Genomic DNA, 26,861 nt, shown 5'->3' with positions numbered 1-26,861 from the left:
GGTATTGAATTAGGAAGTGGGTTAAGACAAGACTCCTGTTGCTGCCAAAGGTTTGTTAACTGCTCCCATCTCATCCTAGAAATGTCATGGAACCTCTAAAAGCTCTGCTTAAGCATGTTCTGGATGGTCACTGAATAACATGAATGATCACAATACCCTGAAAGATTTCAAACGTTGGAATGACAGCCACCTTAATTTCCAGAGAAATTCCAGGGAAGAATTAAGATTGCTAAAGCTCTACATTTTCTCTGTAGGCACTTTCTTTGCAGCTAAGATTTCTCTTTTGGAATTAAACTTGGAATAACAGATTTAAAACAAGAGCTCCCATTTATCTCTGTGCTGGAAACCCAATGGAGCCCCTTGTCTGATACACCAGACAAAATGGACCATCCACTCAAGAAGCCAAAATTTCTACAAACACAGAACTGGGCCTCTGGGAAAAGTAACTTAAAAAACACATTATCAATATACAATCTTTACAAATAAGGTATTTGTAAAGATTATGGAATATTCACCTAGAAATGGAGCCTTCCTCTCTACTTGTCTCTAAAGAACAGATATTTCCTTCACACTTGGGTATTCCCAAAAAAATTCTAGGTCAAACATAAGTCAGAGCTGGTAGAGTATAATACACAATGCATAAGAAATTCTTGTTTCAAATCTCTTTGATTAACACATGAAACTTGCTGGAAAAGACACCTCCCAAAGACACCAAGATGGGAAGTTATAGCAGATGTGGATATAAAAAGCTGTGCAGGGCTCTGGGAGCACAACTGCCCATTTTCGATTTCTGACTTTTCCCTCTTCCATCCTCATCAGTTCAGAGCCTGCAATTCCTAAAATCAGGAAATTCCTGCAGGTCTGCAAAGGTCAGAAAGGAGAGCTCCCTGCTCCAGAGTGTGACCCGAGGGCCAACCTCTCCAGTCAAGTTTAAAGCCTTTGCTTTAAATAAATAACATTCTAGCCCAGAGGTGCTGCAACATCCTCAGGTCACACTGGCCTTGGCACAGGGCCCTCCTGCCAGTTATAATGGAAATGTTTCACTCCTCTCCTGGCAGGAACTCCCCGGCATTCACTGGGACACGAGGAAGTCACTCTGGGAAACAGATACACAAGGAGATACATTTAGTGCTCTCACAAGGCTGAGCAGGTCCTGGGGAACCTGCAAAGCTCAAAGTTCTCCATGTAAAAAATACATGGATCTCCCCAAGAAGGACCAGCTATCCTGGACCAAAGTCATGGATCTGCAGCACTTTAACAGGAAAGCAGAGCACAGGAGGAACCTGGACTGCAGGGAGAGAGCTTGCTGGAGTCAGGGTTAGTCAGGAGAGCCACGCTCTGACCAAGGGAGCCAAGTGATCCTTAATGACCAGGAAAAATCCAGTGCCTTGGATTTACTGACTCAGGGAGCACACAGCACCTCCCACCAAGGTGTTGTGGTATCCGTACCCAGGAGGAAGGGTGTCAGCCCTGAGTCAGGCAGCTCCCAAGGACTGGCTCTCACCAACCCAAACCCAAACTGTGCCCAGCCCTGCTCAGTCCTGACATTACCGTAGCCCAAGGTTAAGCTCATCTCCCAGGGGCTTTCTAAAATAAAAACCTTTCTGCTTATAAACAAAACCCAGTTTCCCAACCCAGGCCACCAGGACCACGCTTGGAAGCCCAGCAGTTTCCCTGCACTTCCAACATCAAAGCCCCTGCAATCCAACCAGCTGAAGGCACGGAGGCAAAACCGATTTCCCACTTGGGAACAAACCTGAATAAAGGAGTAGGACTTGTGTTTTTACACTGCTGACCTACATTTGCAAATCCCTGGAGGTAATTCTGTACAAGGGAAGAGCTATAAAGGCAGCTATATTGAGTTGTTATGCAATAGGAAGCACAGCTGTGCTGAACAAAACCAGCCCGCGACAAGGGGAGCAAACAAAAGCCCTGAAGTTCCACGTAGGAAAATCTAATAAATTTTGGACAACAAAAGAAGAGACTTTTAATTAACTTGTTCTCATTGAGTGCAGAGATAATTAAATTACAGGAACAACCACATTAGTGTAATCAGTTTAGAAGAACCCACAAAAAGAAAGGGTTTTTTCAAGATCCACCTATAAAAAAAGAAGCTCCATTTAAACTGCATTACTCTTCCCTTGGTAAATGCACTCACGTGCTTGCTTTTGGAAAGAAGATCCTGACTCCAGTTTAATCAAATCCTTGAAAAACTACCACAACTTCTGATCCATTCTTCAGGTGTTCTGAATTTTTATTTCTTTCTTCTATTCCTGCAGTCACTCATGAATCTCACCCTCTGCTTCATCGAGGTGTGTCTCCCTTCTTTTCAGCTGCACAGTAAAGACTGACAATATGACTTGCCTGCATCAAAGGGCTTAAAATCACAAATAAAAAGTGACAAATAACTAAATTACACAGAACTACTTTGCTAATGCCAAAACATTGGGGTGGATTTAATTTTTGGGAACGTGCAGGTCATGACTTGAGATCTTCAAGGCTTGCTAATGGGGACTAACTGCTTCAGAAGGGAGTATATTTGTTAGGATGGGAGGTGCCTGTATCAAATCACCACACAAACACAGAAAGGTTTGGGTTGGAAGGGACCTTAAAGCTCATCTCATTCCAACCCCCTGCCATGGGCAGGGACACCTTCCACTGTCCCAGGTTGCTCAAAACTTCATCCAACCTGGCCTTGAACACTTCCAGGGACGGGGTATCCACAACCTCTCCGGACAACCTGCCATGAGGGGCCTTCCTTGCTTGAGCTGCAGTATTTTTGAGCCCAAACAACAACCCAGCTTTCCAGTGTCAGCCAAGGTAAAAGTCACTCATGGTTTGATCCATGAAGGTCCAGCTAAGAGTTCACACCAGGCCAAAGCACAAAGGAACACCTTAAACAGCACTAACTGCCCCCTTGTCCAGCCCAGCTGCACTGGTTCTAATCCCAGAGTCTTTTCCCAGCAATTTAAGGCCTCTGATGGGGATAGGTTTTGTATGAGTAACAGGAGATACTTTTTAAGTAGATAATGCTCCAGACAGACTTCAGTCACCTGGGTTAAAAGTATATATTGATATACCTCTATAACAGTTAGAACTACAGAAGAAATTGTACGGCTGCCACTACTTGCTTTTCTTTAAAATAAATAAATAAATAAATAAATAAAAGTGTATAAAAAATATCATGACCTGTTTTTTTATGACATAATATTTCAATGGAAGATCTTTTCTCCCAGATGCCACCTTTACACCTAAAAAAGGCCAATGCAGGTCCCTCACACTATTCCATGAGCGTGCAGTAGCCAGTGTTTATCAAATCTGGAACATGATGCCACACACACTCGAGGGGGCAGAAACCTCCAGTGCTTGCTGGGCCCAAAACAACAGTAACCTAGGAGAAAAATATTAGTTACACACCTTGATGTGGGGGCAGAAAGACCACGATGGATTCACTTCCACCATAAGGGCGAGCAGGAGACTCAGGCAGGAAAAATAAACTTTCCAGAGAGTCCTAAACAGAAGGAGAGTTCTCTGCCCTGAGAGTTCACCCTGCAGATGTGTCTGTGGGGCGGTTTTACCCCATGTCGACTCCGTACACCCCTCGTGTCGTGGCACACGCTCTCACCAGCTGAGCAGGACCGAGAAGGCCACCAGATGTCCCTGTGCCGCAGTTCCAGCCGCGGCCTCCCCGCTCCCCGTTCCTGGGGCTGCAGTGGCACCTGCTGGTCACACGCGGGCACGGTTGCCATCGGCTTCGAAAGTTCCTCACGTGACAGAGGAGCTTCTCGGGCCTCTTGCACAATTGTTTTTCCTCCGCTGCTGCTCCGCGTTGTTGTCATTTGTTGTCGTCGCCGCTGTGTTGCTTTGGAGATGCTACAGCAACAGGTGTCACCCTGAGGAGATGTGAACACCTCAGGATGTGCAGGTGTCACTGCAGCCAAGCCACGGTTACCCCATGTCCTACCAGCAGCACAGGGCACTGCCAGCTGATGCCTGGCCCTCTGGAAAGGTCCGTGGGGTCAATTATTGCCAGCCCCTGAGCTGGGACATTTGGCCCTCCCTGAATCACAGGATGTGATTCAGTGACAGGTAACAGAGAGAAAAGGCTGGGCTGGCACAGACTGAGGGAGGTTTGTGTGCAGTGTGTCAGGACAGGGGGAAGTTTGTCATTAGGGAGTTTTAGCTTTGACAGCTCAGCTGTGACAGCAAAGCAAAAATAAACACGGGCCAAGTTTGAATAATGCAGTTAAGCATCATATTGTAGCTCTCAGCTTGTGGAAATTCAAGTAACCAATGCTCCCCCGGTCTTACAATGAAATCAGAGTATTTTTCTGTCACAGGGAATAAACTAATAACTGCCCCTTCAGCAAGCACAGGCAAGAAACCCAACTTTGGGTCAGGGCCAGAAAACAAGAGAGATGCAGATAACACCATCATAACAATTGCTGGTTTAGGCATCTTCAGAGATGACTCATTTCTAAAGAAATACTTCAAGTCTTGAAAACTTTTCCAGTTTTTAAAGAGTTGTGCCCTTGTGGGGGTTTTTCTTTCCTTGAATGTATAATCAATACAATATTTGCTAATGGGTTCAGAACACAGCTGAATCATATTGTCAAGTTTTCTTCGCTGTTCTCTAAGTCCAGCTTGGCTTTCAGAGATGAAGCTCTGAGAAACATGAATTAACATGAGGGTAAAAATAAAATAGTAAGAGTTGGTAATCCAGACACAGACTGGAAGGGGTGGGGAAGAAAAAAAAAAAAAAGAAAAAACCCTGCCCTCAGGCACATGAACTTGCAACATGATTTTTCAGCGTGTTAATCATGCTACAGCTTTCCCAGGTCAGTCACAAGCCTTGTGGGGAACTCCAGGTGCTGCTCAGCCCTTTGGAAAAGGCTGACACTGATTTAGGTGCCAGGATAGACACGGGAGAGTCTTGTTTAAAGCTTCTATTTTTAAAAGGCTGGGTCTGGCATTAAAAAGAAAAAAAAAATTGCTCATTTGGATGGAAAAACCAAGTTTACAACACAACAGCATTCGCACTGCTTTCATCAGGGATTATTCATTCAGGAGAGTTGCACAACAGAAGTATCACTTAGAAGACAAGTCTGCTGATGAATTGCATAACTCAGAGTCAGTGCTGCCTGCTGTTTCTGCAAGGAGCTGGGAAGATCTCTCACCTGAGACCCTCTAATGTAGCCCCACGTGTTTAATCCAGCCAGAATTGTTGCAGTAACTTTTTCCCTGACAGGTTTCCCCCCCTCCTATTTCAGGTCCAGTCTCCTCAGGGCAAAAGACTGTCCTCGGTTCATCTGCACAGACACATAACTTTCGGTTTCATTTAGATCTTGTGAGTACAGCTGTAATATTTAAAGTGTCTGAAAAGGGTGAGGAATGACTTAGGGGAGTATTAATATGAACAGTTTTAAACTGAAGAGGTCAAACAAAGGTGAGACTGTTTATCTTAAAAGTTCCCATCCAAATAGCCCTGAGCCAGGTTCAGATAATATCTCAGAATGTCCCTCCAGCTGAGAAACAGTATCCTAAAGAAAACAGTTACAGTAACAGCACGCAATCCGACAATTATTTTGAACCCAGTCTTTCATACTCTAATTTTGGAAGGCATAGCACCAAATCCCATGTTTGCCTTTGGGACTTTTCCTTCACTCGTTCCTACAGCTAAAAACACAACTGCAAGAGACCCCCATCAGATCCAGCACCTTGGGATCTACAAGGAACACAACCCAAGAGGAGTGCAGCCTAAATCCACCGGCCAACATTTGAGATAATGCTGCATCTTGTAACCTCTGACTTTTATATACACAGCCAGGCATAACAGCTTTTAACCCAGAACTTTTACAACCTCACAGCAGGTGTTTGGACTCTTAAGGGTGGAGAAGGAAAACGTGTTTCCTTTAATTAACCATGCACATATTTAAAAGCAAAAGTTTCAAAATTAGCCAACGTTCACTTGGTATCACCTCCTTGCAGCCCTGACTTGATGGGAGCACAGAAAAGGTAAACCCAAGAATTCCTGAACCACCACCTAACATTTGACAACCAAACCACTGATTATTTTTTAAGAGCCTGAAAGACAGTCCAAACCACCATTTTTTTGCAACCACTGGACTGAAGGAAGGTAAAAGGCTGAATGGCAGGATGAGTTCATCCTTGGCCATGAAAAAGCAGCTTTATTTGCAAATAAAGCTTTGCAGGGATTTGTTGCTTCAGCTTAAAGCAGCATGAGAGAGCCCTGAGTCACCAGTCAGCTGTCTGGGCAACACACACAGTGTTGGGGGCCCTTTCAGGCATTTTCCTCCTCAGTCTTGGTCGGTACCAAGACTCCTCCCTCTCACCCTTCAGTTCCTGCCGTGGAAGGGGGTTTTGGGAGCACTGTTAATGACTCAGCTCTCCACTGGGCCGAGCAGTGTTTCATCCTGGGGTGGTTTTCAAGCATGAGAGACACAGACAGCAGCTGACTTTGAACGCCCCAGAAGTGCCAGCACCCAGAGGGTGGGTACAGAGACTCTCCTGGAGAGCTTGACTCGTGATGGGTCAGTGCTGTCTGCTCTGCACTGAGGGACACCCCAACACATCAACCTCAAATCCCAGCTCAGATCTGCAACAGCAGCTTGCACTCTCCTGAACCAAGAGTAAAGTAAGGCTGAGGGGGTTATTTATTGTTCCTCTTAATCCAAGTACCACTTACAGGACTTAGACTGGGAGCTGAATTTTCCCAAAGCTTCAGCCATTTGAATCATGGCTACTGACTTCATCCACCAGCAGTACAGCCAAGGGATACCAGAAGATAAAGTGTTGCCACCTCTCACCTTGGACAATTATCAGAGAGCATATTTTTAAGATCCCCTGTGGTGCAGATCAGCTTTTATCAACAGCTTTGTCGGTGCTGCCTGGTGCTCCTGCCAGGGTTTGCATTGATTGATTTGTTTGTCAGTAATTGCAGGGATATACAGATACACCCGTTACTTCTTCGCCTACAGCAAGTGAAAAACACTTTTATTTAGCACAACAGCAACCATCATTTGCCTGCCTCACGTGTCCCAAAGGCAGATTTCAGAAACCACACCACCAAATAGCACAAATTCTCCTTGAGAATTTCACCTCAAAGGCTCCACTCAGAGCTCATCTTCTGCCCTACAAACTCGGGGCACTCTCACGAGTAATTACTTGGAAAAGCTGATATGAAGAAGTGTCTAAAGAGACTTTGGGGAAATGCAGCTCTTGCAACAAGTTGCTGCTGTTCCCCACCCCCTCTGGGTCTGGTCTAGATCCGCTTTTGATGCGGCCTGAGCGGAAAAAGCTGCTCATGGAGGAGGAGGAGGAGGAGGAGGAAGTATTACATCTTCTACGTGGAGAATGTGAGGAGAATCTAAGTAAGGCAGGTTGGATAAGAACAGGAATTTGGAAAACAGAGGCATCCACGAGCTGAAGTGACCCCGACAGTACCTGGAATTCAATACTGAGCTTTTTTTTTTCCAAAGTTCAGGTAAAATCATGACAGACACACAGAGGCCTACCAAGAAAAGAGCTCTGCATCATGTCTCTGCTTAGGCTGAATAGAACACCAGGAAAAGCTTCTTAGTTTTGAATTCTAACCCCATAAGTAAGGGCTAGGGTGTAAAAGCAGCCACTAAAAGTAAAAGCTCATGTAGCCAGGAATAGCACACACCAGAATATTCTGGCCCAAGAACAACCTCTAAAGTTCCTCTAATTGCTTTGCCAACTACTGAAAGTAACCCAAACCTGAATTTTATATTACTCCCTAGCTTTTTCCATCCAAAGTTAATTGCTCATCTGCATAGGTACCTGTATTCAAAAAATAATAACAAGCAGGTAGCTTACCAAACTGTTCTAGGAAGATCTAAAAAGCCATTGAGTCAAGACAGGGCCAAGGAGCAGCAAAAGCAGAGCTGCTCCACATGGAGGGATGAGCCTGGACTCAGGTGAGGATCAAACACCCACCTAGCCCTGGCTTAACTTAGGACTCCTGGAACTGATCCCAGATGGGTCTGGTTGGGGTGATTAAAGGCCTTTCTGTGCCCTCAGGTGATGGAAAGCCCTGAAAGGCTTCATGAGCTCTCAAGTTTGTGCCTTTAGGGATGTCTGATGCTGACAAAACCTCGGTGCATGTACAGACAGCCTGAAGAGCTGAGCGTGATCAGAGCGGCTCAGTGACCCAGCCCAGGGGAGCAAATATGCTGCGATAGTATCTGTGGTTTGACAACTTCACATCTGCTTTGTTCTCATGAAAGTAACTATTTGTTGCCCGTGGTGTGTCGAAGATACATCCTTATATATCTCTGCAGTCTTTTCACAGGGTATGGGTTCAGTCTGAAAGAATTTTTTCCATTATTTTCTCTGTTTCTCTTCCCTGTCGTTGTCTTGGTTTTGTTTTGCTGCTGTGCTTTACTAGACCCCCGAGCAAGTCAAAAGTCTAACGAAAGGCAGACTGTCTGTGTAAATCTGGCTCCTGGAGAAGCATTTGCCTGGCTTCTGCCGATTCAGCCCACTTTAATCCTGTGCCTCCTAACACAATTCCGCCTCCAAACACACCTTTTTTGTTCTTTGCCATTGCACTCCTATTCCTTCCCGTCGCACCTTTGGAACCGATTTTCTCAGGGCAGCCCCAAAACCTCCCCACAGCCGCAGCCTAAAAGCAGCACCCGGGGGGGTGTCTCGCTGGCCTCGGGGTCACCTTTGGGGTGCTGTCTCCGGGCGGGACGCGCTCCCACGGCGCGCGGGGCGGAGGGAAGGGGAAGGAGGGAGGAAGGGCCGCCTCCCGCGGGGGTGCCGCTCCTCCCCTCGCGTCTCAGAGGCAGGTGGCGGCGAAGGGCGCGGGAGGCGCGGGCAGCGCTGCCAGCGGGGCCGGCAGGTGAGGGAGCGCGGGCAGCGCCGCGGGAGCGCGGGCGATGCGGGAGCGGCCCCGGCGCGGCCACCGGGCACCACCTGCGGGCGGCCCTGCGCTGCACCCGCGGCGGGAGCGCCCGACCACCCCCGGTTATTTCTTCCTTTGCCGGCGCTTCTGGCCGCGGCTCGGCGCTCCGGGGCCCCCGCGGGCGCCTCCTCCGCGGCCGCCCGGCACTTCCTCAAAGCGGGCGCTGCCGCGGGCGCTGCTCCCCGGGACCCCCCCGGGCGCCGCCGGCCCGAGGGATACTCCGGGAAACATCGTTTCGTCCCTCTCGAGCTTAACCCCGGGTGTTTAGCGCCTTGCTCGAGCACGGCTCGCATCCTCCTTCGCTCCCACGCACGGTTTGAAGTTTGGGGCTGTGCGTGCTGAGACCCGCGCAGAGCTCGGTCTGTCGAGCCATCGCTGCTCCTTGGTAGCTGGGTTGGGCAGAGCGCGCTGTAGGAATCCCGACCGGAGTCAGCAGTGCCCTGGAGACACGTTTCTGGCCTGTCTGATCTGCCCGTGCCAGGCCTTGCAGCTGAGCCCACGTGGAGCCCGGGAGCTGGGGCGCGTTCCCGAGCAGATCCAGGCTTGACCCGGAGGTTGTGGGACCTGGAGTCCTGGCAGTTTGGGTTCGGTTGGGTTTTCATGCTCAGGTGTCGGTTGCTTCGCTTGCGCCCATTTTCACGAGCAGGCTTTGTTTGTGCTGCCTGCTCCGGTAGATTTACTAGTGTTTGCGTTGCCTTATCTCCAAACTGAAACCTCCTGGATTGCAGAGGAAGTGGGGAAGAGAGCGGCTTTGGGGAATGATGCAGTGCCAGGATTAGCTGCACCGAGGCCATGGATTTCCAACTCAGCATGAAGAAGGAAAGGGTTTCACCCACCCCTTGGGCTGCTCATTTTCAGCACAGCCATTTGTGTGCAGAATTAGACTGGGAAGCGAAACCAAATTTAAAAAGAAACGAAAAAAAGATCCAGATGAGCTCCCAAATGTGTTCACTGGTACAAGAGGGCAGGTGAGACTGGTGCTTCTCCGTAACAACACTGGTTTATGGTGGAACAAGGGTTTATGGTGGAACAAGTTCATCTGCCACATTCCACGCCGCGCTCCTGAAATAAAATCACGTTGTTCTCATCCGTAGGCCGGCTGTGGGTTACTGTTGGAGTTGTTACTGATGCTTAGGAGCTTGACTAGGGGCATCCTGATTTTTCTAAAGTCAGGAACGACAGCTGTTCTCTGCACCTTGCACTGCCCTTGTGCTGAAAGCCCCACCTGCCTGGGAGACCCCTTGGATGCTTCAGGAGAGTCCCAGCCCTTCCCTTCCACTCGGTCTAATGCATAGCTAAGCTCCTAAATAAATCCATGTGGCACACAGCAGCACAAATTCCAAATCCTCTATCCCAGAGGCAGGAAAGCCACAGGGTTTCCCAGTGTCCAACACAATGCCTTTATTTACCAAGGCAAGCCAAGCAAACTTCTTGGATAAGTATCAACCCTTGTTGGTTTAGTAACTGTTTGGTGAAAAGGTGTGGGCTGGCACATCCAAGATCCCGGCTAACAACAGTGCTTGTTCAGTGGTGTAAATTGGCCTCTTGGAGTCACACGGTTAGGAAGTTGCAGTTTTCTGACTTAGGGCTCTCTAAATGTCATTGCAATTTTAGAATTTCCGGGCAGGCTCACAGCTCTGTCCCAGCAGAACTCGTTGGTAAGGGGATTTCCCCCTGAAAGGATGGCTTTGAGCTGGACATTGCTTCATTTATGTTGTCATTCATTGAAGGGGGAATCCATCTAATCTTTAAAATCTTAATTTAATCTTTGAAATCTTTTGCCTTTACGTTTGACTGACTTTTCCTTATTAGTAGAATTTGTCATTACCAGCTCATTTCTATTCTCCCCTTGATACCAACTTTTGTATCAGTAGTGCTGACACCAGGTATGACCTAAGCCCAAAGGAGTTGAAGGAACCATGTCCACAATACTGTGTTCTGAGCACAGATTTTAAGAGAACTTCACTGAAACAGATGACTTGGATTTACACTGTACTCCCTAACACAAATTCTACAGGAAACATAATTAACAACATATAAAATTCGATAAATAGGTGAATTCAATTTTTCACCCTGTTTCTAACCTTTAGCTTATTTTTACATTAGTGTAACCTAAGCTGGTCTGATCTTGTCCTGCAGTCAGTCCCAGAAAAGGTCATTCCTTCTCTTGCTCCTCACCTGTGCCAACCACCCTTGATTTTTCTGGGTTTGACTTAGCTTTTAGGCTAAAGGTTTTAAGTTACTGAATACTTGTTTTTTAAAAAACATCTACAACAGCCTGTTAACGCTGTTACATCCCCTCTGGCCTTGTTTGTAAACAGCTCCCCGTTGGTTTTGTGTTAAAAGCAGCCTGTGTGGGGCACCTTCAGCTGTGTCTGTGACCTGGGTTCTCATGTGTTGCTGAAAATCTGCAATAAATGGAAGTCACTGACTTTAGTGCCTTAAGCCTCAGCTGCAAAGCCTTGTTTCAGGTCAGAGAGCTGATGTGGTAAATTCTCTGGCTGGTTAAATATCACAGACCCTGCCTGCAGCATCAGTCACCTTGTACCTACAAGCTCTTTCTTCAGGAATTGGAACTCAGCTGATGATAACCAAAGCTTCTACTTGGAGCATCTTCTCTGCTTTGGCTTGGCACCATTACTGTTTACCTGTCCTGGCTGGAGCCTGGTGGGATCCCAGACAATTCCCCCTGCTGAGACAGGACACGTCCCTGTGCGAGGCAGCAGGAACTGCAGTTCTGTGCCTGGATATTGCTGGCAGAGAGCCACTAAGGTTAATTGTCTCCCCTCTCACCTACCCAAATAGGTAAAACTACTCCCTGGATTTGGTCCCATGGGCCCAAGCTGGCAGAACTGCAAGTGTAAACTTTGATTTGCAGTGAAAATTACAGCTCTGAGTGCACAAGTCAACGAAATTCCTTCGTTCACTGGACAGATTGCCAAAACAGATCCCACCCACAACTGCAGGCTTTGGTGTCCAGGCTGGCAGATTAGCCCTGGATGGTGGTAAAACCCAGGTGAAACTGGGCCATCTCTCCCCATCTCCTCCATCTGGAGGCAACTGAGTTGGGGGAGAGGTGAAATCAAAATAAAAACAAAAAACCCCCACATTGCTATCTTGCAACAGCAATCACCAGAGCAGAGTCTAGTTCAGAGGTAACAAGATAACACCTCTGAAGTTCCAGCCAAGGCCGCTGCGAAGTCTTGGCAGCGTGGAATTGTGTTGAGACTGTGGAGAAATGCATTTGTTTGGGAGAGTGGAGGAAAAACATCCTGTTTGTTTTTGCAGAGCTCACACAGACCTTTTCCAACATGAGTTCCTCAACTGACTATGGGTCTCACACCTGGGAGCTCTTGCTGACAGTTGACCATCAACATGAAGGCGTAGAAAAGGAATTTTTACTACAGGTCACAGGGGACCTTCACATTGGAGGACTGATGCTGAAATTAGTAGAAAAAATGAGTGAGTAAAGACCTGTTTCATTTACACAGTGTTATGCAAGTAATAAGTGCAGCTTTCCCTCTACAAAGAGAGGCTGCTGCAGGTTTTGAAACGGCGCTGCCTTCGCTTGTGCCACAGCACAGAGCGTGGAGATGCTCAGGGTTTTATGTGGTCAGGACCCCTCCCTGTCTGTGGCCAAAGCCCCTGTGCTACCACAGTGCAAACAAAACTTCGGGTTTGCCCTTCCAGTTCGACAAAAATAATCAGAGCAGGCTGGCTATTCAACTCCCTTCCCAGACAGATGTTATAGGTGGGCAGTTTGGGGGGCTGATACCTCGTTTATCTACCTGTGGCAGTCAAAGAGACAGGATTAGTTGTCAAAAGGCGCTTCAGAAGTTACTGTTTCCTGTGCTTTTGGGGCGTTCTAGATAAAATCTGAGCCACATTATCCATTGCACGCATTCAGGAGGGAACAGCTGAGACTGACCAAGTCAAGGTTAAGAAATGGAAAGTAAAATACCCTGTGTACAGTCACAGCAAGTGAGCACAGGTGGAAAATACTTCTGTCACCCTCTGCACACTTACACACACGACTGAGCCGGAAACCGATGCAGTCGGAGTTTCCACGGGGTCAGAAGGCTAATTTTTCACAGTATTTTTTTCACTAGTACTCAACTAGTGTGAAAAGCTTTCAGTTTTAATATTTAAAGCAAATTTGAGTTGCAGTTTTGACCAAGGAACTCTGCCACAGGCCAGGGCTCTGCTATGTTAGAGACACGCTGAGGAACAGCCTCTGTGTGGCAGAGCTGATGAGGAGGAACGAGGAATGATGGAAAAGATGGGAACAGCTCGACCAAGACCAGACAGCAACTTTACCTGCTGCTACACATTGACAAAGTTAGTTCCCAGTGACTGCCACAAGTATTCAGCAAATGGGGTTCAGATCTCAGGAGCTGTGGTTGCTGCTTGATGTAAATAAATATTCCTGTTTGCAGAGGACTGTTTCCAAAGCAAGTTTTTTTGCATATTTGCTCCACAGTTCATTAACAACCGTGTTGTGTTTTCCTAGATATATCACAAGACTGGTCAGACTATGCTTTTTGGTGGGAGCAAAAGAAGTGTTGGCTTCTGAAAACCCACTGGACACTGGACAAGTGCGGGGTGCAGGCAGATGCCAAGCTGTTCTTCACCCCCCAGCACAAAATGCTGCGGCTCCGCCTGCCAAACATGAAGACTGTGAGGCTCAAAGTCAGCTTCTCTGCCATGGTGTTCAGAGCTGTCAGTGACATCTGCAAAATTCTCAGTAAGTAAAGATAAACCCCCTCTGGCAACTAAGTTGGAGGGTTTCATTGGGTGACTCTGTTTTGGTGTGAAGTCCTTCCTCACAAAACCGTTGAGCTCAAGGAGAAATTTGAGACAGATTTTTTGGTTTTTAGTGTGCTGTGGATGTCAGTGGTTCTCAGCCTCTGTGAGAACTGATGCACACACTGTCAGAAATGTGTCCCATGAGCTGCAGGAGGACTAGATAGTCAAGGTCCTGTTGGTGGTTTCCTAGGAATCTTGGTCCTCCTGGAGCAGGACTTGGTCCTGATTATTCCGTGCCATTGACTGAGAGCTGGAGCTTATCAGTGTCCTCCACCAGCCTTCACCACAGGCAATTTTATGGTGTCAGCTGATTTATCACCTATTTTTACTTAACATAGTGGTTATATATTCACTTTGAATGTTCAAAACTTTTATATGCCCAAAGCTGTTCAGATCAGGGCATATCTAATGACCCCACACCAGCCCACGAATGTCTCGCAGCACTGAGGCTCCCAAGTCCCTCTTTCCAATAATGGAGCACCTCCAAGTGGAGATGAGGTTTTGGGGAATGCCAGAGATGTGCCTGTGCTCAACAGGGAATAATTTGAGTCTGCAAACCGTCTTCAAAATCCCTTAGCTTTAGGGTAAAATGGGGATTAAAATCCTCGTTTTAATTTAGATCTTCAGAGCTCAGCCCAGTAACACCCTCATCTTCAGAAGGAATTTACTGCCTCATGTTGACCACAAGGCAGCTTCCAATTCCACCTCCTGGCAATGGATTGTGAAAGGTGTAGCCTGTCTTTATTATACTTAACAGCTCTGCTATAACGATGCCATAATTATACACCTGGCATTTGGCCAAATTAAATATTTCTCCCAGACTGAGTCGGTGCAGGAATGCTGTAACTTTCCTCAGGAGTGAATACTGTCAAAAAAAAAAAAAAAAAAAAGCCTTTGTTTACCCCAGGGTAAAAGTGTTTCTCAGAAGTGAAGTGCCAGGTTTGCAGCTGAGAATACCTGTCTGAATGAGTAGTGCATCAGGGAACAGTGGACAGCCCAGACAGAAACTTCTGTGAGAAATACAGTGAATAATAAAAGGCATGAGCTTCAAACACAGTGGCTCTTGCTTATTGATAATTCAGATATTCATAACTTCAGATATTATGCCCAAAGGTGACTGCAGAGCCACAAGGGAGAAAGAGTTTTCCTGGTGCTCTAAAATGCAGTTACACTTCCCACAAAACCAGGCTTAAATCCTGTCAAAACTCCCTCTCACAGCCCAAAGCCTTGTTACAGAATTACTGGATTTTCCACGGCTACTGCTTTCATCCTGCTAAAAATAAAGTTCAGATTGCAACGTGGAGCTTCCTGAATCTGCTAAGTCTCATCTTGCTTCACTTCCCAAACTGCCCTTGCAGATATCAGACGCTCAGAAGAACTCTCTTTGCTGAAGCAATCGGGAGACACACTCAAAAAGAAAAAGAAAAAGGACAAGAACAGCAAAGAACCAGTCACAGAAGATATTTTAAACCTGTGCAACTCCCCAGCAAGTTCTGGATTACCAGGTAACGAGGAGTCAATATGATTTTATTCTTCTGAGTGAAAGTCAAAAAGAGGAAGGAACTCTTTGTTGTGCAATTAAACCCAGGGAGATCTGTTTATGTAGGATGGTAGTCACAGACACAGAGCCTGAAATCAGTGGCTTCAGGAAATCTCCAATATATCGATATTTTCCTGTTGTTTCTACAAATGTTTTCCTTTCCACTGATATGAGAAAGGCCATACCGGCAAACAGGTGATCAGCTGTGGCCCTGCACACACAAATATTCATGAAATTTGGCAACCTGCAAGGAAAATGAGAAATAAAGGCTTGAAAGTGTGTGTTTCCCGTGTCCAGCACAACTGAGTTATCTCACAGAGCACTTCTGTCCCTGAGGTCACCTCACCTGGGAGAGGACAAGGCCAGGTGGAAACAGCAGAGATAGGAGACTGCCTTGAAAGAAAAGGGGTTTTTATGATGGGAAGTGGGAGACAAGACCAGTTTTCCCTGGAATAACGTGTTACACTCTTAACTTGCAGCAAATCCAGGATTATATAGTAAAACCATGACACCCATTTATGATCCTGTCAGTGGGTCACCAGCTTCTTCCACAATCACCTGGTTCAGTGACAGCCCCTTGACTGAGCAGAACTGCAACGTCCTGGCCCTCAGTTATCCCAACTGTTCCCCAGAAATGCTGGCAGAGATGTACCAGCCACGGAGCTTGGCTGACAAAGCCAAGCTTAATGCAGGGTAAGGTGCCTCTCTTTGAGATCCTTTGCTTTTAAAATGGTCAATGGTGTCACTGTCAGTTTGGATAGCAAACTCCCAAGGCTTTAAATGGGAATGGGCATGTGGATAAATTCAGTAATTTTGCACCACAAGTAGGTGATTAAGTGAGTTCAGCACAAGCAAACATTGCTTTTTGTCCACCACAGAGAGTACAGAGCACTCATGGTGTGAGAGGATTGTCCCTCTAGCAGTAAAATATGGATTGTCAGTCATCTGTGGGGCATTTAACAGTGACTTGGATATTTTCATTGGATTTCACTGGATGACAGAAGAAGCTGGAATTGTAAACCAGCAAATACTGGAATCAAAATGGGAATTCAAAATATTGCAGGCAGATTCTTCCCCTTGTTTAACTGAACCTCCCGTTTTTGGGGATGAAGAAGAAAGAATCTTACAGGCACTGGTCACCCCACAACTAGTCACTGCTTAGTTCCTGGCATCTACTCCTCATGTTTTGAGTAGTGCTGGAGAAAAAAAATGAGGAAGATTGTAGATATTGTGTTTATACAAGGAAAGTTGGAAATCCCTATGAACATTCCACCTTCTTGAGTGACTTTTCCCTGGACTTGCAGGAATTAAAGCTGTTTGTTCCCTCTTTTGTTTCATGATTGCATTGGAGCTCTGCATGTGTTGGGTTTTTTCCTGTGCAGATGAATCTGTGGGTTGTTTTCTTCCCCAGCTGGCTGGATTCCTCTCGATCCCTTATGGAACAAGGCGTTCTGGAGGAGGATCAGCTTCTTCTACGCTTTAAATATTACACTTTCTTTGATTTGAATCCAAAAGTAAGAGCTTTGTTTTTATTGCTGTTCATTGTTTGCTTGCTTTCATGTCAAGGAGCTACATAATAAAATAGAATGTGGATATATATAGGATTTTAGCTAGGATTTGTTACAGTCCCTTCAGAAGTCAAATCCAATTTCTTCCCCTCAGCTACAGCTGCACTTTTACCCTCTGGACACTGTTCTTAAGATCTTAAGTATAAAGATGAGAGCTCTGAAGAGCTCCAGAAACAGTATCCATATTTCCAGAGGGGCTGACTTACTTCCTCTCTCTCTTTTGACATGAAAAAATTAAGGGGAAAACTAGACCTAAATGATGCAATGGTATAAGCCCTGCTTTTGAAAATGAACTTAAAAATGACATTTCTGTTCTACTCTCCTCACTGAATTTCACAGCTTTTCTAGGCTGAACCCCTCAGAAGTGATCAGGACACTTTCCAGTTCATGGTTTGGGGTGAAATGTCACCCCTACTGAAATGGGTCTCAAACTCAGCAGCCCAAACATTTTCCTTCTTTGTCCCAGCCACAGCCCAAAAATACTTCAGGCAGCTGAATATCTCTCCTCTGCTGGGAGAGGTCATGCCCCAAGATTTACCCTCCCAGCACCTACATCTCACCAGCTCTGGGGCTGAATATTTCTGAGTCACTTCAGCTCATTAACCACGTAGATAATAAGAAAAAAATCACTGTCCAAAAAAGGGATGGTGAATTAAGGCAGATCTGACTAACGTGAAGCTGCTGCAAAGGCAGAACCGGAACTGAAAGAGCCAAGAGCAAAGAGGGGAAGTGAGGGACAAGGGTTCCGCGTGTCACCCTCGTACCAGCCCTGTCACACTGCTGGCACTCCCACGGTGTGGTTTCACAGTTCTGCTACACCACTCCAGGGCCTGCTGCCTCAAAAGGGGGGGTCTTAATCTCCCCTTCTGCCTCAACCAAGGGCTTCTGGTGCGTTTTCTGTTGGCTCAGCAAGTCACCGTGCCCCAGGCACACAGGCTGGTACAGGGGAAGGGAACAAGGCAGAGGTGGGAGGAGGAAGGAAACAACGGTTGTGGTTCAGCCCGGTTTTAGATCAGCTGATTATGAATCTGTACCTAGGTCATTAATGGCCAGTGTTGTTCTTTTTTTGCTGCAGTATGATGCAGTGAGAATCAACCAGCTCTACGAGCAGGCCCGCTGGGCCATCCTGCTGGAGGAGATCGACTGCACGGAGGAGGAAATGCTGATCTTCGCTGCCATACAGGCACGTACTTGATCCAAGTGGCAAAACCTGTTTCCTCAGGAGGCAGGCACAAGCTAGGACAGGACCAGGATAGAGCCCAACAGCTCTGCTTGGATTGGGGTCTGCTCTTTGGGTGAGAAACAATAAGCAGCATCCAGCAGCTAAACCAACCCAAGTCAGGAGCAGCAGTGACACCGTTATTCAAACGGGCACATGCAACTATGGAACCACTTACTAACATTGCCTAGAGCAAACCACACCCAGGATGCCACTTTGGTATCAGATATCAGAAGATTAGTATGAAGTGTTGCTACCATCCTTTCACCTCTCCTTCCTGAACGTTTCTGTAATACACATGTTCAGAACAGACAGAGAAAAAGCTGCAGTACAGTATGAAGGGAAGGGCACTGTGGAGCACACGGAAATTTAACGTGAGCGAGCACGGCTCAGGCCCCGACCGTGGGGAATAAGGCACGAATGTTTGGTGATAATAAATTCCTTCCTTTTAAATGTAAATGGAGCTGCCAAAAATTCACACCCCTGCTGCTGCAGAACACCAGGGAACTTTGCTCTGAGTTTCCATCGGGTATGGGTGGCGCTTAAAGCTTGCAGTTCCAAGGATGCAAGGGTAGCATCTTGTCCCCCTCCCAGAACAGGGACAATTGTAACAGTGAAGGAATGCAAACACTGGCAATTAAAATAGGAAACTGTTATCAGCCATTGCACTGCAGAGCATAATGGACATCCCTGTTTCCTTGGGGAAAAACCCTGGTTGTGTGCTGCAGAACTCCACACAGTTGTCCAAGACCCAGAAGGCCAAATGGTCCTTCTCGTATGCTGTGATTTCGTGTTGCTGATTGATACACTGACTGTTGTTTACTGATGTTTTATTGCAGTATCACGTCAGCAAGTTGTCATTATCGTCAGAGGCACAAGATTCCACCTGTGAATCGGAAGTAGATGAAGTAGAAGCTGCACTTTCTAACCTGGAAGTGACACTGGAAGGTGGAAGCACAAGTAACATTTTGGTAGGTCCTTTGGGATCCTGGAATGGCTGTCACGGTGTCAGAGGTGTTGGCTCTGATGATCCCACCCAGTTCTTGGGTTTTCTAACAGAGTGCATTGTACTAAAGTTATTCCTAATTGTTCCCAATAGGAGGACATCACAGACATCCCAAAACTTGCTGATAATCTCAGGCTAGTTAGGTGAGTTGTTAATTTAATAACAAACCAGGCAAAACCTTAAGCTGAATAAAACAGGCTTAACCTTACAAGAGATCTCCTGAGTTTTTCACTCTGATCTAACAGCAGATCCTACAGTTATAAGTTAACATATACCCCTAATATATCCTAATACCATCCTCTTCCAATCTTTCTCTGGCTTCTTCTGGCAAATCTTTCCAGCTTTTGGGGTGCTGGGGTAAATAAACTTGTACTTGTTCAAAGATCACGCTCATCACTCATCTCTAAACAAAACTCTACAGTTTTATTTTTGATCCCATTTTACTGGGTTTTGCCAATGAAAAACTAGAAGAAACTCGCAGTTCTCCCTGAGGAGAATTTCTGAAGGCAGCCGTGGGGAATGTATTTTTTGAACAAAAGAAATAACCAAATGACCCCTTTTCTAACCCAACACAGAGGCTGTTTTTTCTAATATCAAAATGAGCTTCTGTGATCCCGCTATAATATCTTGATTTATGGGTGATCTAAATGACTGCAGAGACCTCAAGTCTGCAGTGCCTTTTATCAGAAAACACTCTTTGTGTTTCAGAAAGATAAAGTTTCCTGTTGCACGAATATTTATCAGATTCGTTCCATGGAGAGATGGTGTTTAGTAGACAGGGAACTGAAAACTGCACCTGAAAAATGGTAACTGTTGTTGACTGTTCAGAATTGTTAATTATTAATTTCCAATTAGGAATTTTATTTGACATTCAGATTATTCAGGTGCCTTCAGAAGAAAGGGAATACAAGCTTTTAACAATGGATTGTTTGTTTTCCCCCAGCAGTGGAGCTTTGCTTTTAAAAGAGGTTTTTAAAAGAATTTGCTTTTAAAAGTGTTCAGTTGTTATTTTTCATCAGGAAAAAGTTCCTGTGTTCTTGATAAATCACTTACTAAACCTAAGACACCGTAGAAGCTAAGTAAGGTGTAAAATGTTTCTTTAAAGGAACAACAACATTTGCTTAATGATAAAAATGCAAAGCTCTGCAAGTCCTACTGCTTTAGTATTCATATGGTGGACTTTTAGTCCTATTTATTCTCAGCCTGCACCACATTAGCACAATAGTAAATGATGCTTCAGGTGGGTGACAATACAATATTTTTTTCAAAAAGCTTTCCATAAATTTTTTCAGCTTTTTTTTTTTTGCTTTTTTTTAAGAGAAAAATATTTTTAGCTGTTTAAAAAAAATTATAGTCCCTTATTTTTTAAGAATGTTGTTGTTACTGGGAAATTAAAAGCCAAATTCTTTGGCAGTTTTGAAAATCTTATTTTTTTTTTCTTTAATTTAAACATAAAAATCACCATTTTCTAACAAGGATTCTAAACTAGGATTTTTAGAAAGGGTCTGGAGAAGTCAAGAGTGTGTATAATAAATCACCTTTCCAGACAGCTCTATACTCTTTGTACCATCATCTTAGATTTAAAGGGAAGGACTGGAATAGTTTTTTTTTCTTTTTTCTTCCTTTTAACTTCATTGTTGGCCTTTGTCACTACTTGTGAAGTGTTTCTCTAATAAATAGAGCTAACACCTCTGGTTTTCTCTCCTGAAGTGCTGCAGAACCTCTATAATTAGTGAAGGAATAGAATTTTGTTGTGTTAGACAATTAGATATTCAGATTAAGTTTCAGATCCACCAGAATATTTGTGAGTGACTTGGCAGTTTGTCCATTTTGATAGGAACCAGTGTGATTCCTTTGTTTCCTGTAGGCCCAGGAAGCTCTCACTCAAAGCTATCAAGTCATACTGGTTTATCTTCAGAGACACTTCAATATCTTATTTTAAAAACAAGGAATCTGCACAGGGAGAGCCCATTGAGAAGCTAAACCTAAAAGGTAGGAATTTTCCTTTCTTTCCTAAGTCCTCCGATCTCAAAGGAAAACATCTTTAGTATTAAATCTAGTCCTTTAGTACTAAATCAGTAGTTAAAATTAGTGATACAGGAATGAAACCAACTAATTTCCTCCTGATTCTCTGTGATCCAGGATGTGAAGTTGTACCAGATGTAAATGTTGCAGCAAAGAAGTTTGGAATCAAGTTGCTAATTCCTGTTGCTGATGGCATGAATGAAGTGTATTTGAGATGTGATAACGTGAGTAACAAGACAAGGGGAAGTTTGTATTCCAGATTTATGGCAGATTGTCTGGAAGACCTGTTGTCCTGTCCTAGAATTTGTAAAGAAAAATAAGGATGCTGCAGAGAGTTTATTATCTAGACCTTTGGTAAAATTTAAGAATGATGTGGTGGCCTAATAAATACATGATGGTTATGGGGATAAAAGGACAATAATCCTGTGTGTATCATTTTCCAGTGATAGCATTTTATCATCACTGTTTCACCAGTTTCCAAGCAAGGCTGGTAGAAATTAAAAAAAGAACAAACTATCAAAAAAAATAAAAGGAGATTCCAGTATTTTGTTGCGATGTTTTCAGAGGGCTGAGGTTTGGATTTTGTTCTGTTCTTTCCTGGATTAGAACTGTCCCCATTCAGATGAGGGCAATGGGACACGGATTTCACACGAGTTTTCAGTTTTATTTCGTTTGTATTTAAAATGCGTCAAACCGAATGGTGTAAAACCATTCACTGGGTGACAACCAGTCACGTGATCAAATTCCCAAGGGGATCTATTCCAAAGTACTGGATTCCCTTGAGGGTGTAAAGCCTAACAGTGTCCAACTGTGCCCTGTGCCGCTGCAGGAGGATCAATACGCTCGGTGGATGGCTGCTTGTGTCCTGGCCTCCAAAGGCAGGACCATGGCCGACAGCTCCTACCAGCCCGAGGTGCAGAAGATCCTGTCGTTCCTGCAGATGAAGAACATGTCTGCCCAGGCTACCTCTGACCCCGAGAGCGTGGATATGAAGCCGGAATGCTTCGTCTCGCTGCGTTACACCAAGAAATACAAGTCCAAGCAGGTATCCCGAGGTGGCTCTGGCTGGGGGTGGGTGGTTCCGGGGGTTGCTGAGGGGTGAGGCTGGATCCAAGCAGCATTTGGAAGCTGTACAGTAGGATCACCTGCAGTACTCATTTATCCCTTTGTAAGAGGACTTTCTTTAAAGTGAACCCAGGGACAGGTGTCTCAGCACCTCTCCTACATCCCCATCCCTGCCTGAGTCATCCATGATGTTCTGCTCCTGATACACTGTCCCTGAAAGTCTCTTCAGAGAAAGAAGGGAAGGTTTTAAGGACAGGAGGTTACTCTGCATCTGGAACAGCAGGGTCTCCCTGTCCCCTTGGCCTGGGTGCCTCTCCTTCCTCTCCACCTAATTCCTTGTCCACTGCTTTTGCTGCGAAAGAGCTCAGCCTACCCATCCCGAGGGGAGCCTCCAGAGCAGTGTATGGAGCCAGCGCTGCACAAACCCAGCCCCCAGCCCCTGGTGCCCTGTTCTGTCCTGCCCTTGGTGCTCAGGGTCTGTCCCCAGGTGCCCTCTGTGGTGCATCTGCACGAGGTGTCTCAGCTGACGGTGTTCGATTCAGTGGAAGCAACGGGATTTTTGTTCTCCGCTCAACTGAAACCTTTCTCCCTTCCCGTGTTTCCCAGCTGACTGCTCGCATTCTGGAAGCCCACCAGAACATATCCCAGATGTCCCTGGTGGAGGCCAAGCTGCGTTTTATCCAGGCATGGCAGTCCCTGCCCGAGTTTGGCTTATCCTACTACATCGTAAGGTAATCACATCCCACAGCTGTGCCAACCTGCCACAACGTGTTCATGCTCAGCGGTCTGCAGGAAGTTCTTTGAGTCCCTGTTCTGCAAACATTCCCAATTTCCCCCCCCCCCCAGATCTTTTAATTCTGGTGACTCTCATACTGCTGTTTTTTCTTCAGTAACTCCATTCCTGGAGCAAGACTCTCCATGACACCTGCCTTCATACAGATCTGTGGGGTTTTGCCTGGAGTACAATATCTCTAGGATTAAACCCTTATTGACATCACTAAATTTCATTAGTTATTATTCATTAAAATCACTTACTGACTCACTAAAATGTAAAACATGCACATCTCTGCGGTGTGCTCAGGTTTGCAGTATGTGTTCACTCTGACTCTTGCTCATTGGAATATGATAAAACACTGATTTCTTTGGCATTTCGTTAAGAAAGCAGCAAATGCTCCCTTTTTTAGGTTGATCCAGAAGAGCAGTGAGCACAAGAAAGGTCCTGTTGTGTTCACAGCAGCTTCCCTTGGACACAGCAGGGTTCTGACCCGCAGTCTTTTCTCCTGACAAAACACCAGACAGCTGAAAAGTACTGACACAACCATCCTTGGATGTTGTGTTCCTAAATCTCTTGTGTTCCTTAATCTGTTCCCAACACCTCTTCCAGGGCTGGTTGGGAATCATCTGTGGTATAAACTGAAGCAGCTGGGAGCTGTTCCCTGGCACAGAGGCCAGCTGGCACAGAACAGCCCACATCTGGACTGTTAAACTCTCTGACTTCCCAAAACCCAGTAACCTTATGGGAACTACAAGACCACGTTGGTCCTTGGGTGTTCCAGTTTCTAAATTGTTCCTGGGAAGCATTGGAGAGTCAACTGGAGCCAGGATTCTGCCTGAACTCCCTGGCCCTGGGAATTTTCGCCCCGTGTGTCACCACTAATCCCCTTAAACACACCAACACCTAAACTGTGTTTTGTAGCATAAGCAAAGCATCCTGTGGTGAATTTATCTCAGTGTGGTGTCAAGTAAAGCACAAATTGTGTCCAGGTCACACTCCTTCCCTAAAGTCCAGTACATTTAAGGAGAGAAAGTTCACAAACAGGATCTAAAATGCTGAAAATACTAAGAGCAGACAGGTGAGATCTCTTCCAGCTTTCATCAGGAAGGTGGTTTCTTTACCAGAAAGATCTTTTCCCAGCTATTCCCAACTCAAAAATTTCTGCCCCCCAAAGGTTCTGATACTTTTATGTTTAATTTTCATCTCTAATCAGAAGAAAATTGAAATGTTAAAATGTCTCAATATTTTTGCCATGTCATTTATACCCAGAAATATGTATATATTGCCAACAGTTGTTTTGATAACTTAATGGTCATATATAAAATATAAAAATGGTGATATATAAAATACTAAATTTATTTTGATTATATGATTTAGGTTAATGTAACTAGAAGACCATGTTTCAACATTAGAGAAAGGAAGGAATGAAAATTATCGTTGGCATTTTTTTCCAGTAAAAATAAAATGAAAATTCATGCATTTAGGAAGAACAGTATTTTTTTTAGCAGGAAACAATGAATTAGAAAAGATTTCAGGCAGATCTACCTGCCTGATTATTTTCCATCTCACACCATGGTTCACCAACCTACACTTTTGCTTTATAACCAATCCTGTTCTAAAGAAGGGTCCACGCTCTCCTCAATCCCAAGCTGTTGTGACTTTTCCCATGTTTTTACACTTTCAGGGAAGAGCAGGTGAAATGTTTCCCTAGACAGAAATCATTGCCAACCAGATCTGCTCAAAGGTTTTTGGTTTTTGGTTTTTTTCCAGGTTTAAAGGAAGCAAAAAGGATGATGTGCTCGGGGTGTCCTACAACAGGCTGATCCGGATAGATATGGCCACGGGAGATCCTATCACAACCTGGAGGTTCTCCAACATGAAGCAGTGGAATGTGAACTGGGAAATTCGCCAGGTAAAGCTGGAACAGCCCTGCCCTCACTCCTTGCAGTTCAGACACACTGGAGGATGCTTTCAGAAAATATTTTCAAACCTCAGTGAAAAGATTTTGAACGTGTCGTGACGTGCTGTGTGATGAGCTGTCTGGAGTTTTTCTGAAGGAGCCTGTAGTTAAAAAGTCAGAAACTAAAAGATCATCAGTTTAAAAGGTTCCTACCAAGTTTATTCCTTACGAGTCGCCCTTGGTTTTGATGGGATGAAATACTGAGACTCCAAGGTGAATCCCAACATGTGACATTCACTGCTGTCAGTAAAAATCTCATTGGAACTCTCTGTGCAGTCCAGTATCATCTTCTGAACTGTAGGGATTCAGTCTCTGTTACAGACTGAGGATATGGGATTTGTCTTTCAAATCCCAAACTGAGATTGCAAGGCCACAGTGTGAGCAACCCTGTCAATATGTGGTCCCTGATTTTGGGTTTCAAAGCTTGAAGCTAACTCTGTAAACTGTAGATTTGTGGGGTGGAACTGGTGTGACCTGAGGCAAATCGAAGCACCTTGGAAACTGTTCCTGCTTCCAGATTTTTCCACATCCATCTGTTGGAAACAGGAGAGATCAGATATGCTCCCTGTTGCTCTCCTGCAGGACTCCCTGTACCAGAGCCTGTCATTCTGGTACATTTGCTGGGTTTCCTTTAAATCCCTCTCAAAAAAAGGCAGGAACCACAGTTAGCAACTAAGCTCGGTTTGCTGCATTTTAGAACTAACAGGAGCTGGAAACCAAAACCTGGAGCCCAAAGGCAGATTTAAGGTCAGAATGTAACAGGGGCCAGAATAAGCATTTCTGGTGAAGTGCACAAAGAGTCGGGAATGCCACTCCTGCTCTTCCCAGTGTTCATTTCATATGCCACTGGAAAAAGAGTTAAAAGCACGATTTTGTCGCCTGCCTGAACAAGCAAAACTATTTTGACCACAAGAGGGCCCTGATACAGCAGAAAAGTAAGAAACAAGCGGCCAAACACCCTCAACACGCAGCAGAACCAAGAAATCTTGATTAGCAGAGGCAGGTACTGCTTCATCACAGGATTTGTGATCCAGCCGTGCTCCCACACTTGCTCTTTCTTCCCAATCCAGCTTATCCCTGTGCCTGATTTTGCCATCCCTGTTTCCTTTAGGTTGCCATCGAGTTTGACCAGAATGTCTCCATCGCTTTCACCTGTCTGAGTGCGGACTGCAAAATCATCCATGAATACATTGGGGGCTACATCTTCTTGTCAACACGGTCCAAAGACCAGAATGAAACACTGGATGAAGAGCTCTTCCATAAATTAACTGGAGGTCAGGAATGAGATGAAGTAAACTGTCTTCCCTCTGCCTGCTTCTTGTTATAGCTAAGAGCAGAGATTATGGAAAAATCTCTCTGATTGTTAACTGCTGGCTACTAATTATTGTACATGGCAATTAATCTTTGTAATATGACTGGGACTGTTTACAGTTTTTGTTAAATATTGAAGGTAAGGTCAGTGGATGCCACGTGGCAACTCCATCATCAGTACTTCAGAAAATTAAATCACCTTTGTTTTCCTTTTGTACAGCTTGATATTTTTAAATAAACAGTGTCTGGCCACTGGCATTTTTTTAATCTAGTATTTTTAGTTGCAGCAATCTGTTTAAGCATCCAGGACATGTAACTTGAGGGTGTTGTACAGCAAATTTTCTCCTTTACAGCCACGCAACTCCCACTGCTAAAGTGGCTGTTGTTAAAGAGCCCAGCTTTTATCAGAACTCAAGCTGAATAAATACATAGTTTAAAGCTACATGACTTGTCTGACACTTGCCCTGAGAACACAAAGCATTCCATCAGTGTTCCAAAGTCCTGCAGACTGAGCTATCGAAACTCATGTAGTGATTACTCGCTTGCTCAAAAATGTAGCACCCGTGTCTACCTTCATCCACTGAAGTGGTTCCCTGGAAGCCAGAGAAGCTACAAAGGATTGATCTTGGAAAA

General features: G+C 45.2%; 2 protein-coding genes across 4 annotated transcripts in view; one reads left to right on the top strand and one right to left on the bottom strand.

Moving 5' to 3' along the window:
• BMP2 (bone morphogenetic protein 2) overlaps positions 1–26,861 on the bottom strand; it is a 221,999-nt gene that overhangs the window by 175,472 nt on the left and 19,666 nt on the right. Inside the window, exon 1 of one of the 3 annotated variants that reach the window (XM_027653770.1) lies at positions 3,626–3,706. The exons of the other annotated variants lie outside the window; for them this stretch is intronic. The gene's annotated coding sequence lies outside the window, so the exon portion shown is untranslated. Of the gene's footprint in view, positions 1–3,625; positions 3,707–26,861 lie in introns of those variants that run through there. 3 annotated transcript variants of the gene reach the window in all.
• On the top strand, positions 8,794–26,632 carry FERMT1 (fermitin family member 1). Its single transcript, XM_027653765.1, has 15 exons — positions 8,794–8,890; positions 12,242–12,415; positions 13,464–13,697; positions 15,118–15,264; positions 15,779–15,992; positions 16,711–16,813; positions 17,943–18,050; positions 18,926–19,057; positions 19,186–19,235; positions 20,960–21,084; positions 21,235–21,341; positions 21,947–22,162; positions 22,789–22,913; positions 24,728–24,869; positions 26,029–26,632. The coding sequence occupies exons 2-15, from the start codon at positions 12,265–12,267 to the stop codon at positions 26,200–26,202; spliced, it is 2,028 nt and encodes a 675-aa protein (XP_027509566.1). The 5' UTR covers positions 8,794–8,890; positions 12,242–12,264; the 3' UTR covers positions 26,203–26,632.

The sequence above is a fragment of the Corapipo altera genome, unplaced genomic scaffold (genome assembly GCF_003945725.1).
Source record: "Corapipo altera isolate COAL_440 unplaced genomic scaffold, ASM394572v1 70, whole genome shotgun sequence".
Taxonomy (NCBI): domain Eukaryota; kingdom Metazoa; phylum Chordata; class Aves; order Passeriformes; family Pipridae; genus Corapipo; species Corapipo altera.
This window is presented reverse-complemented; position numbering and strand designations above follow the sequence as displayed.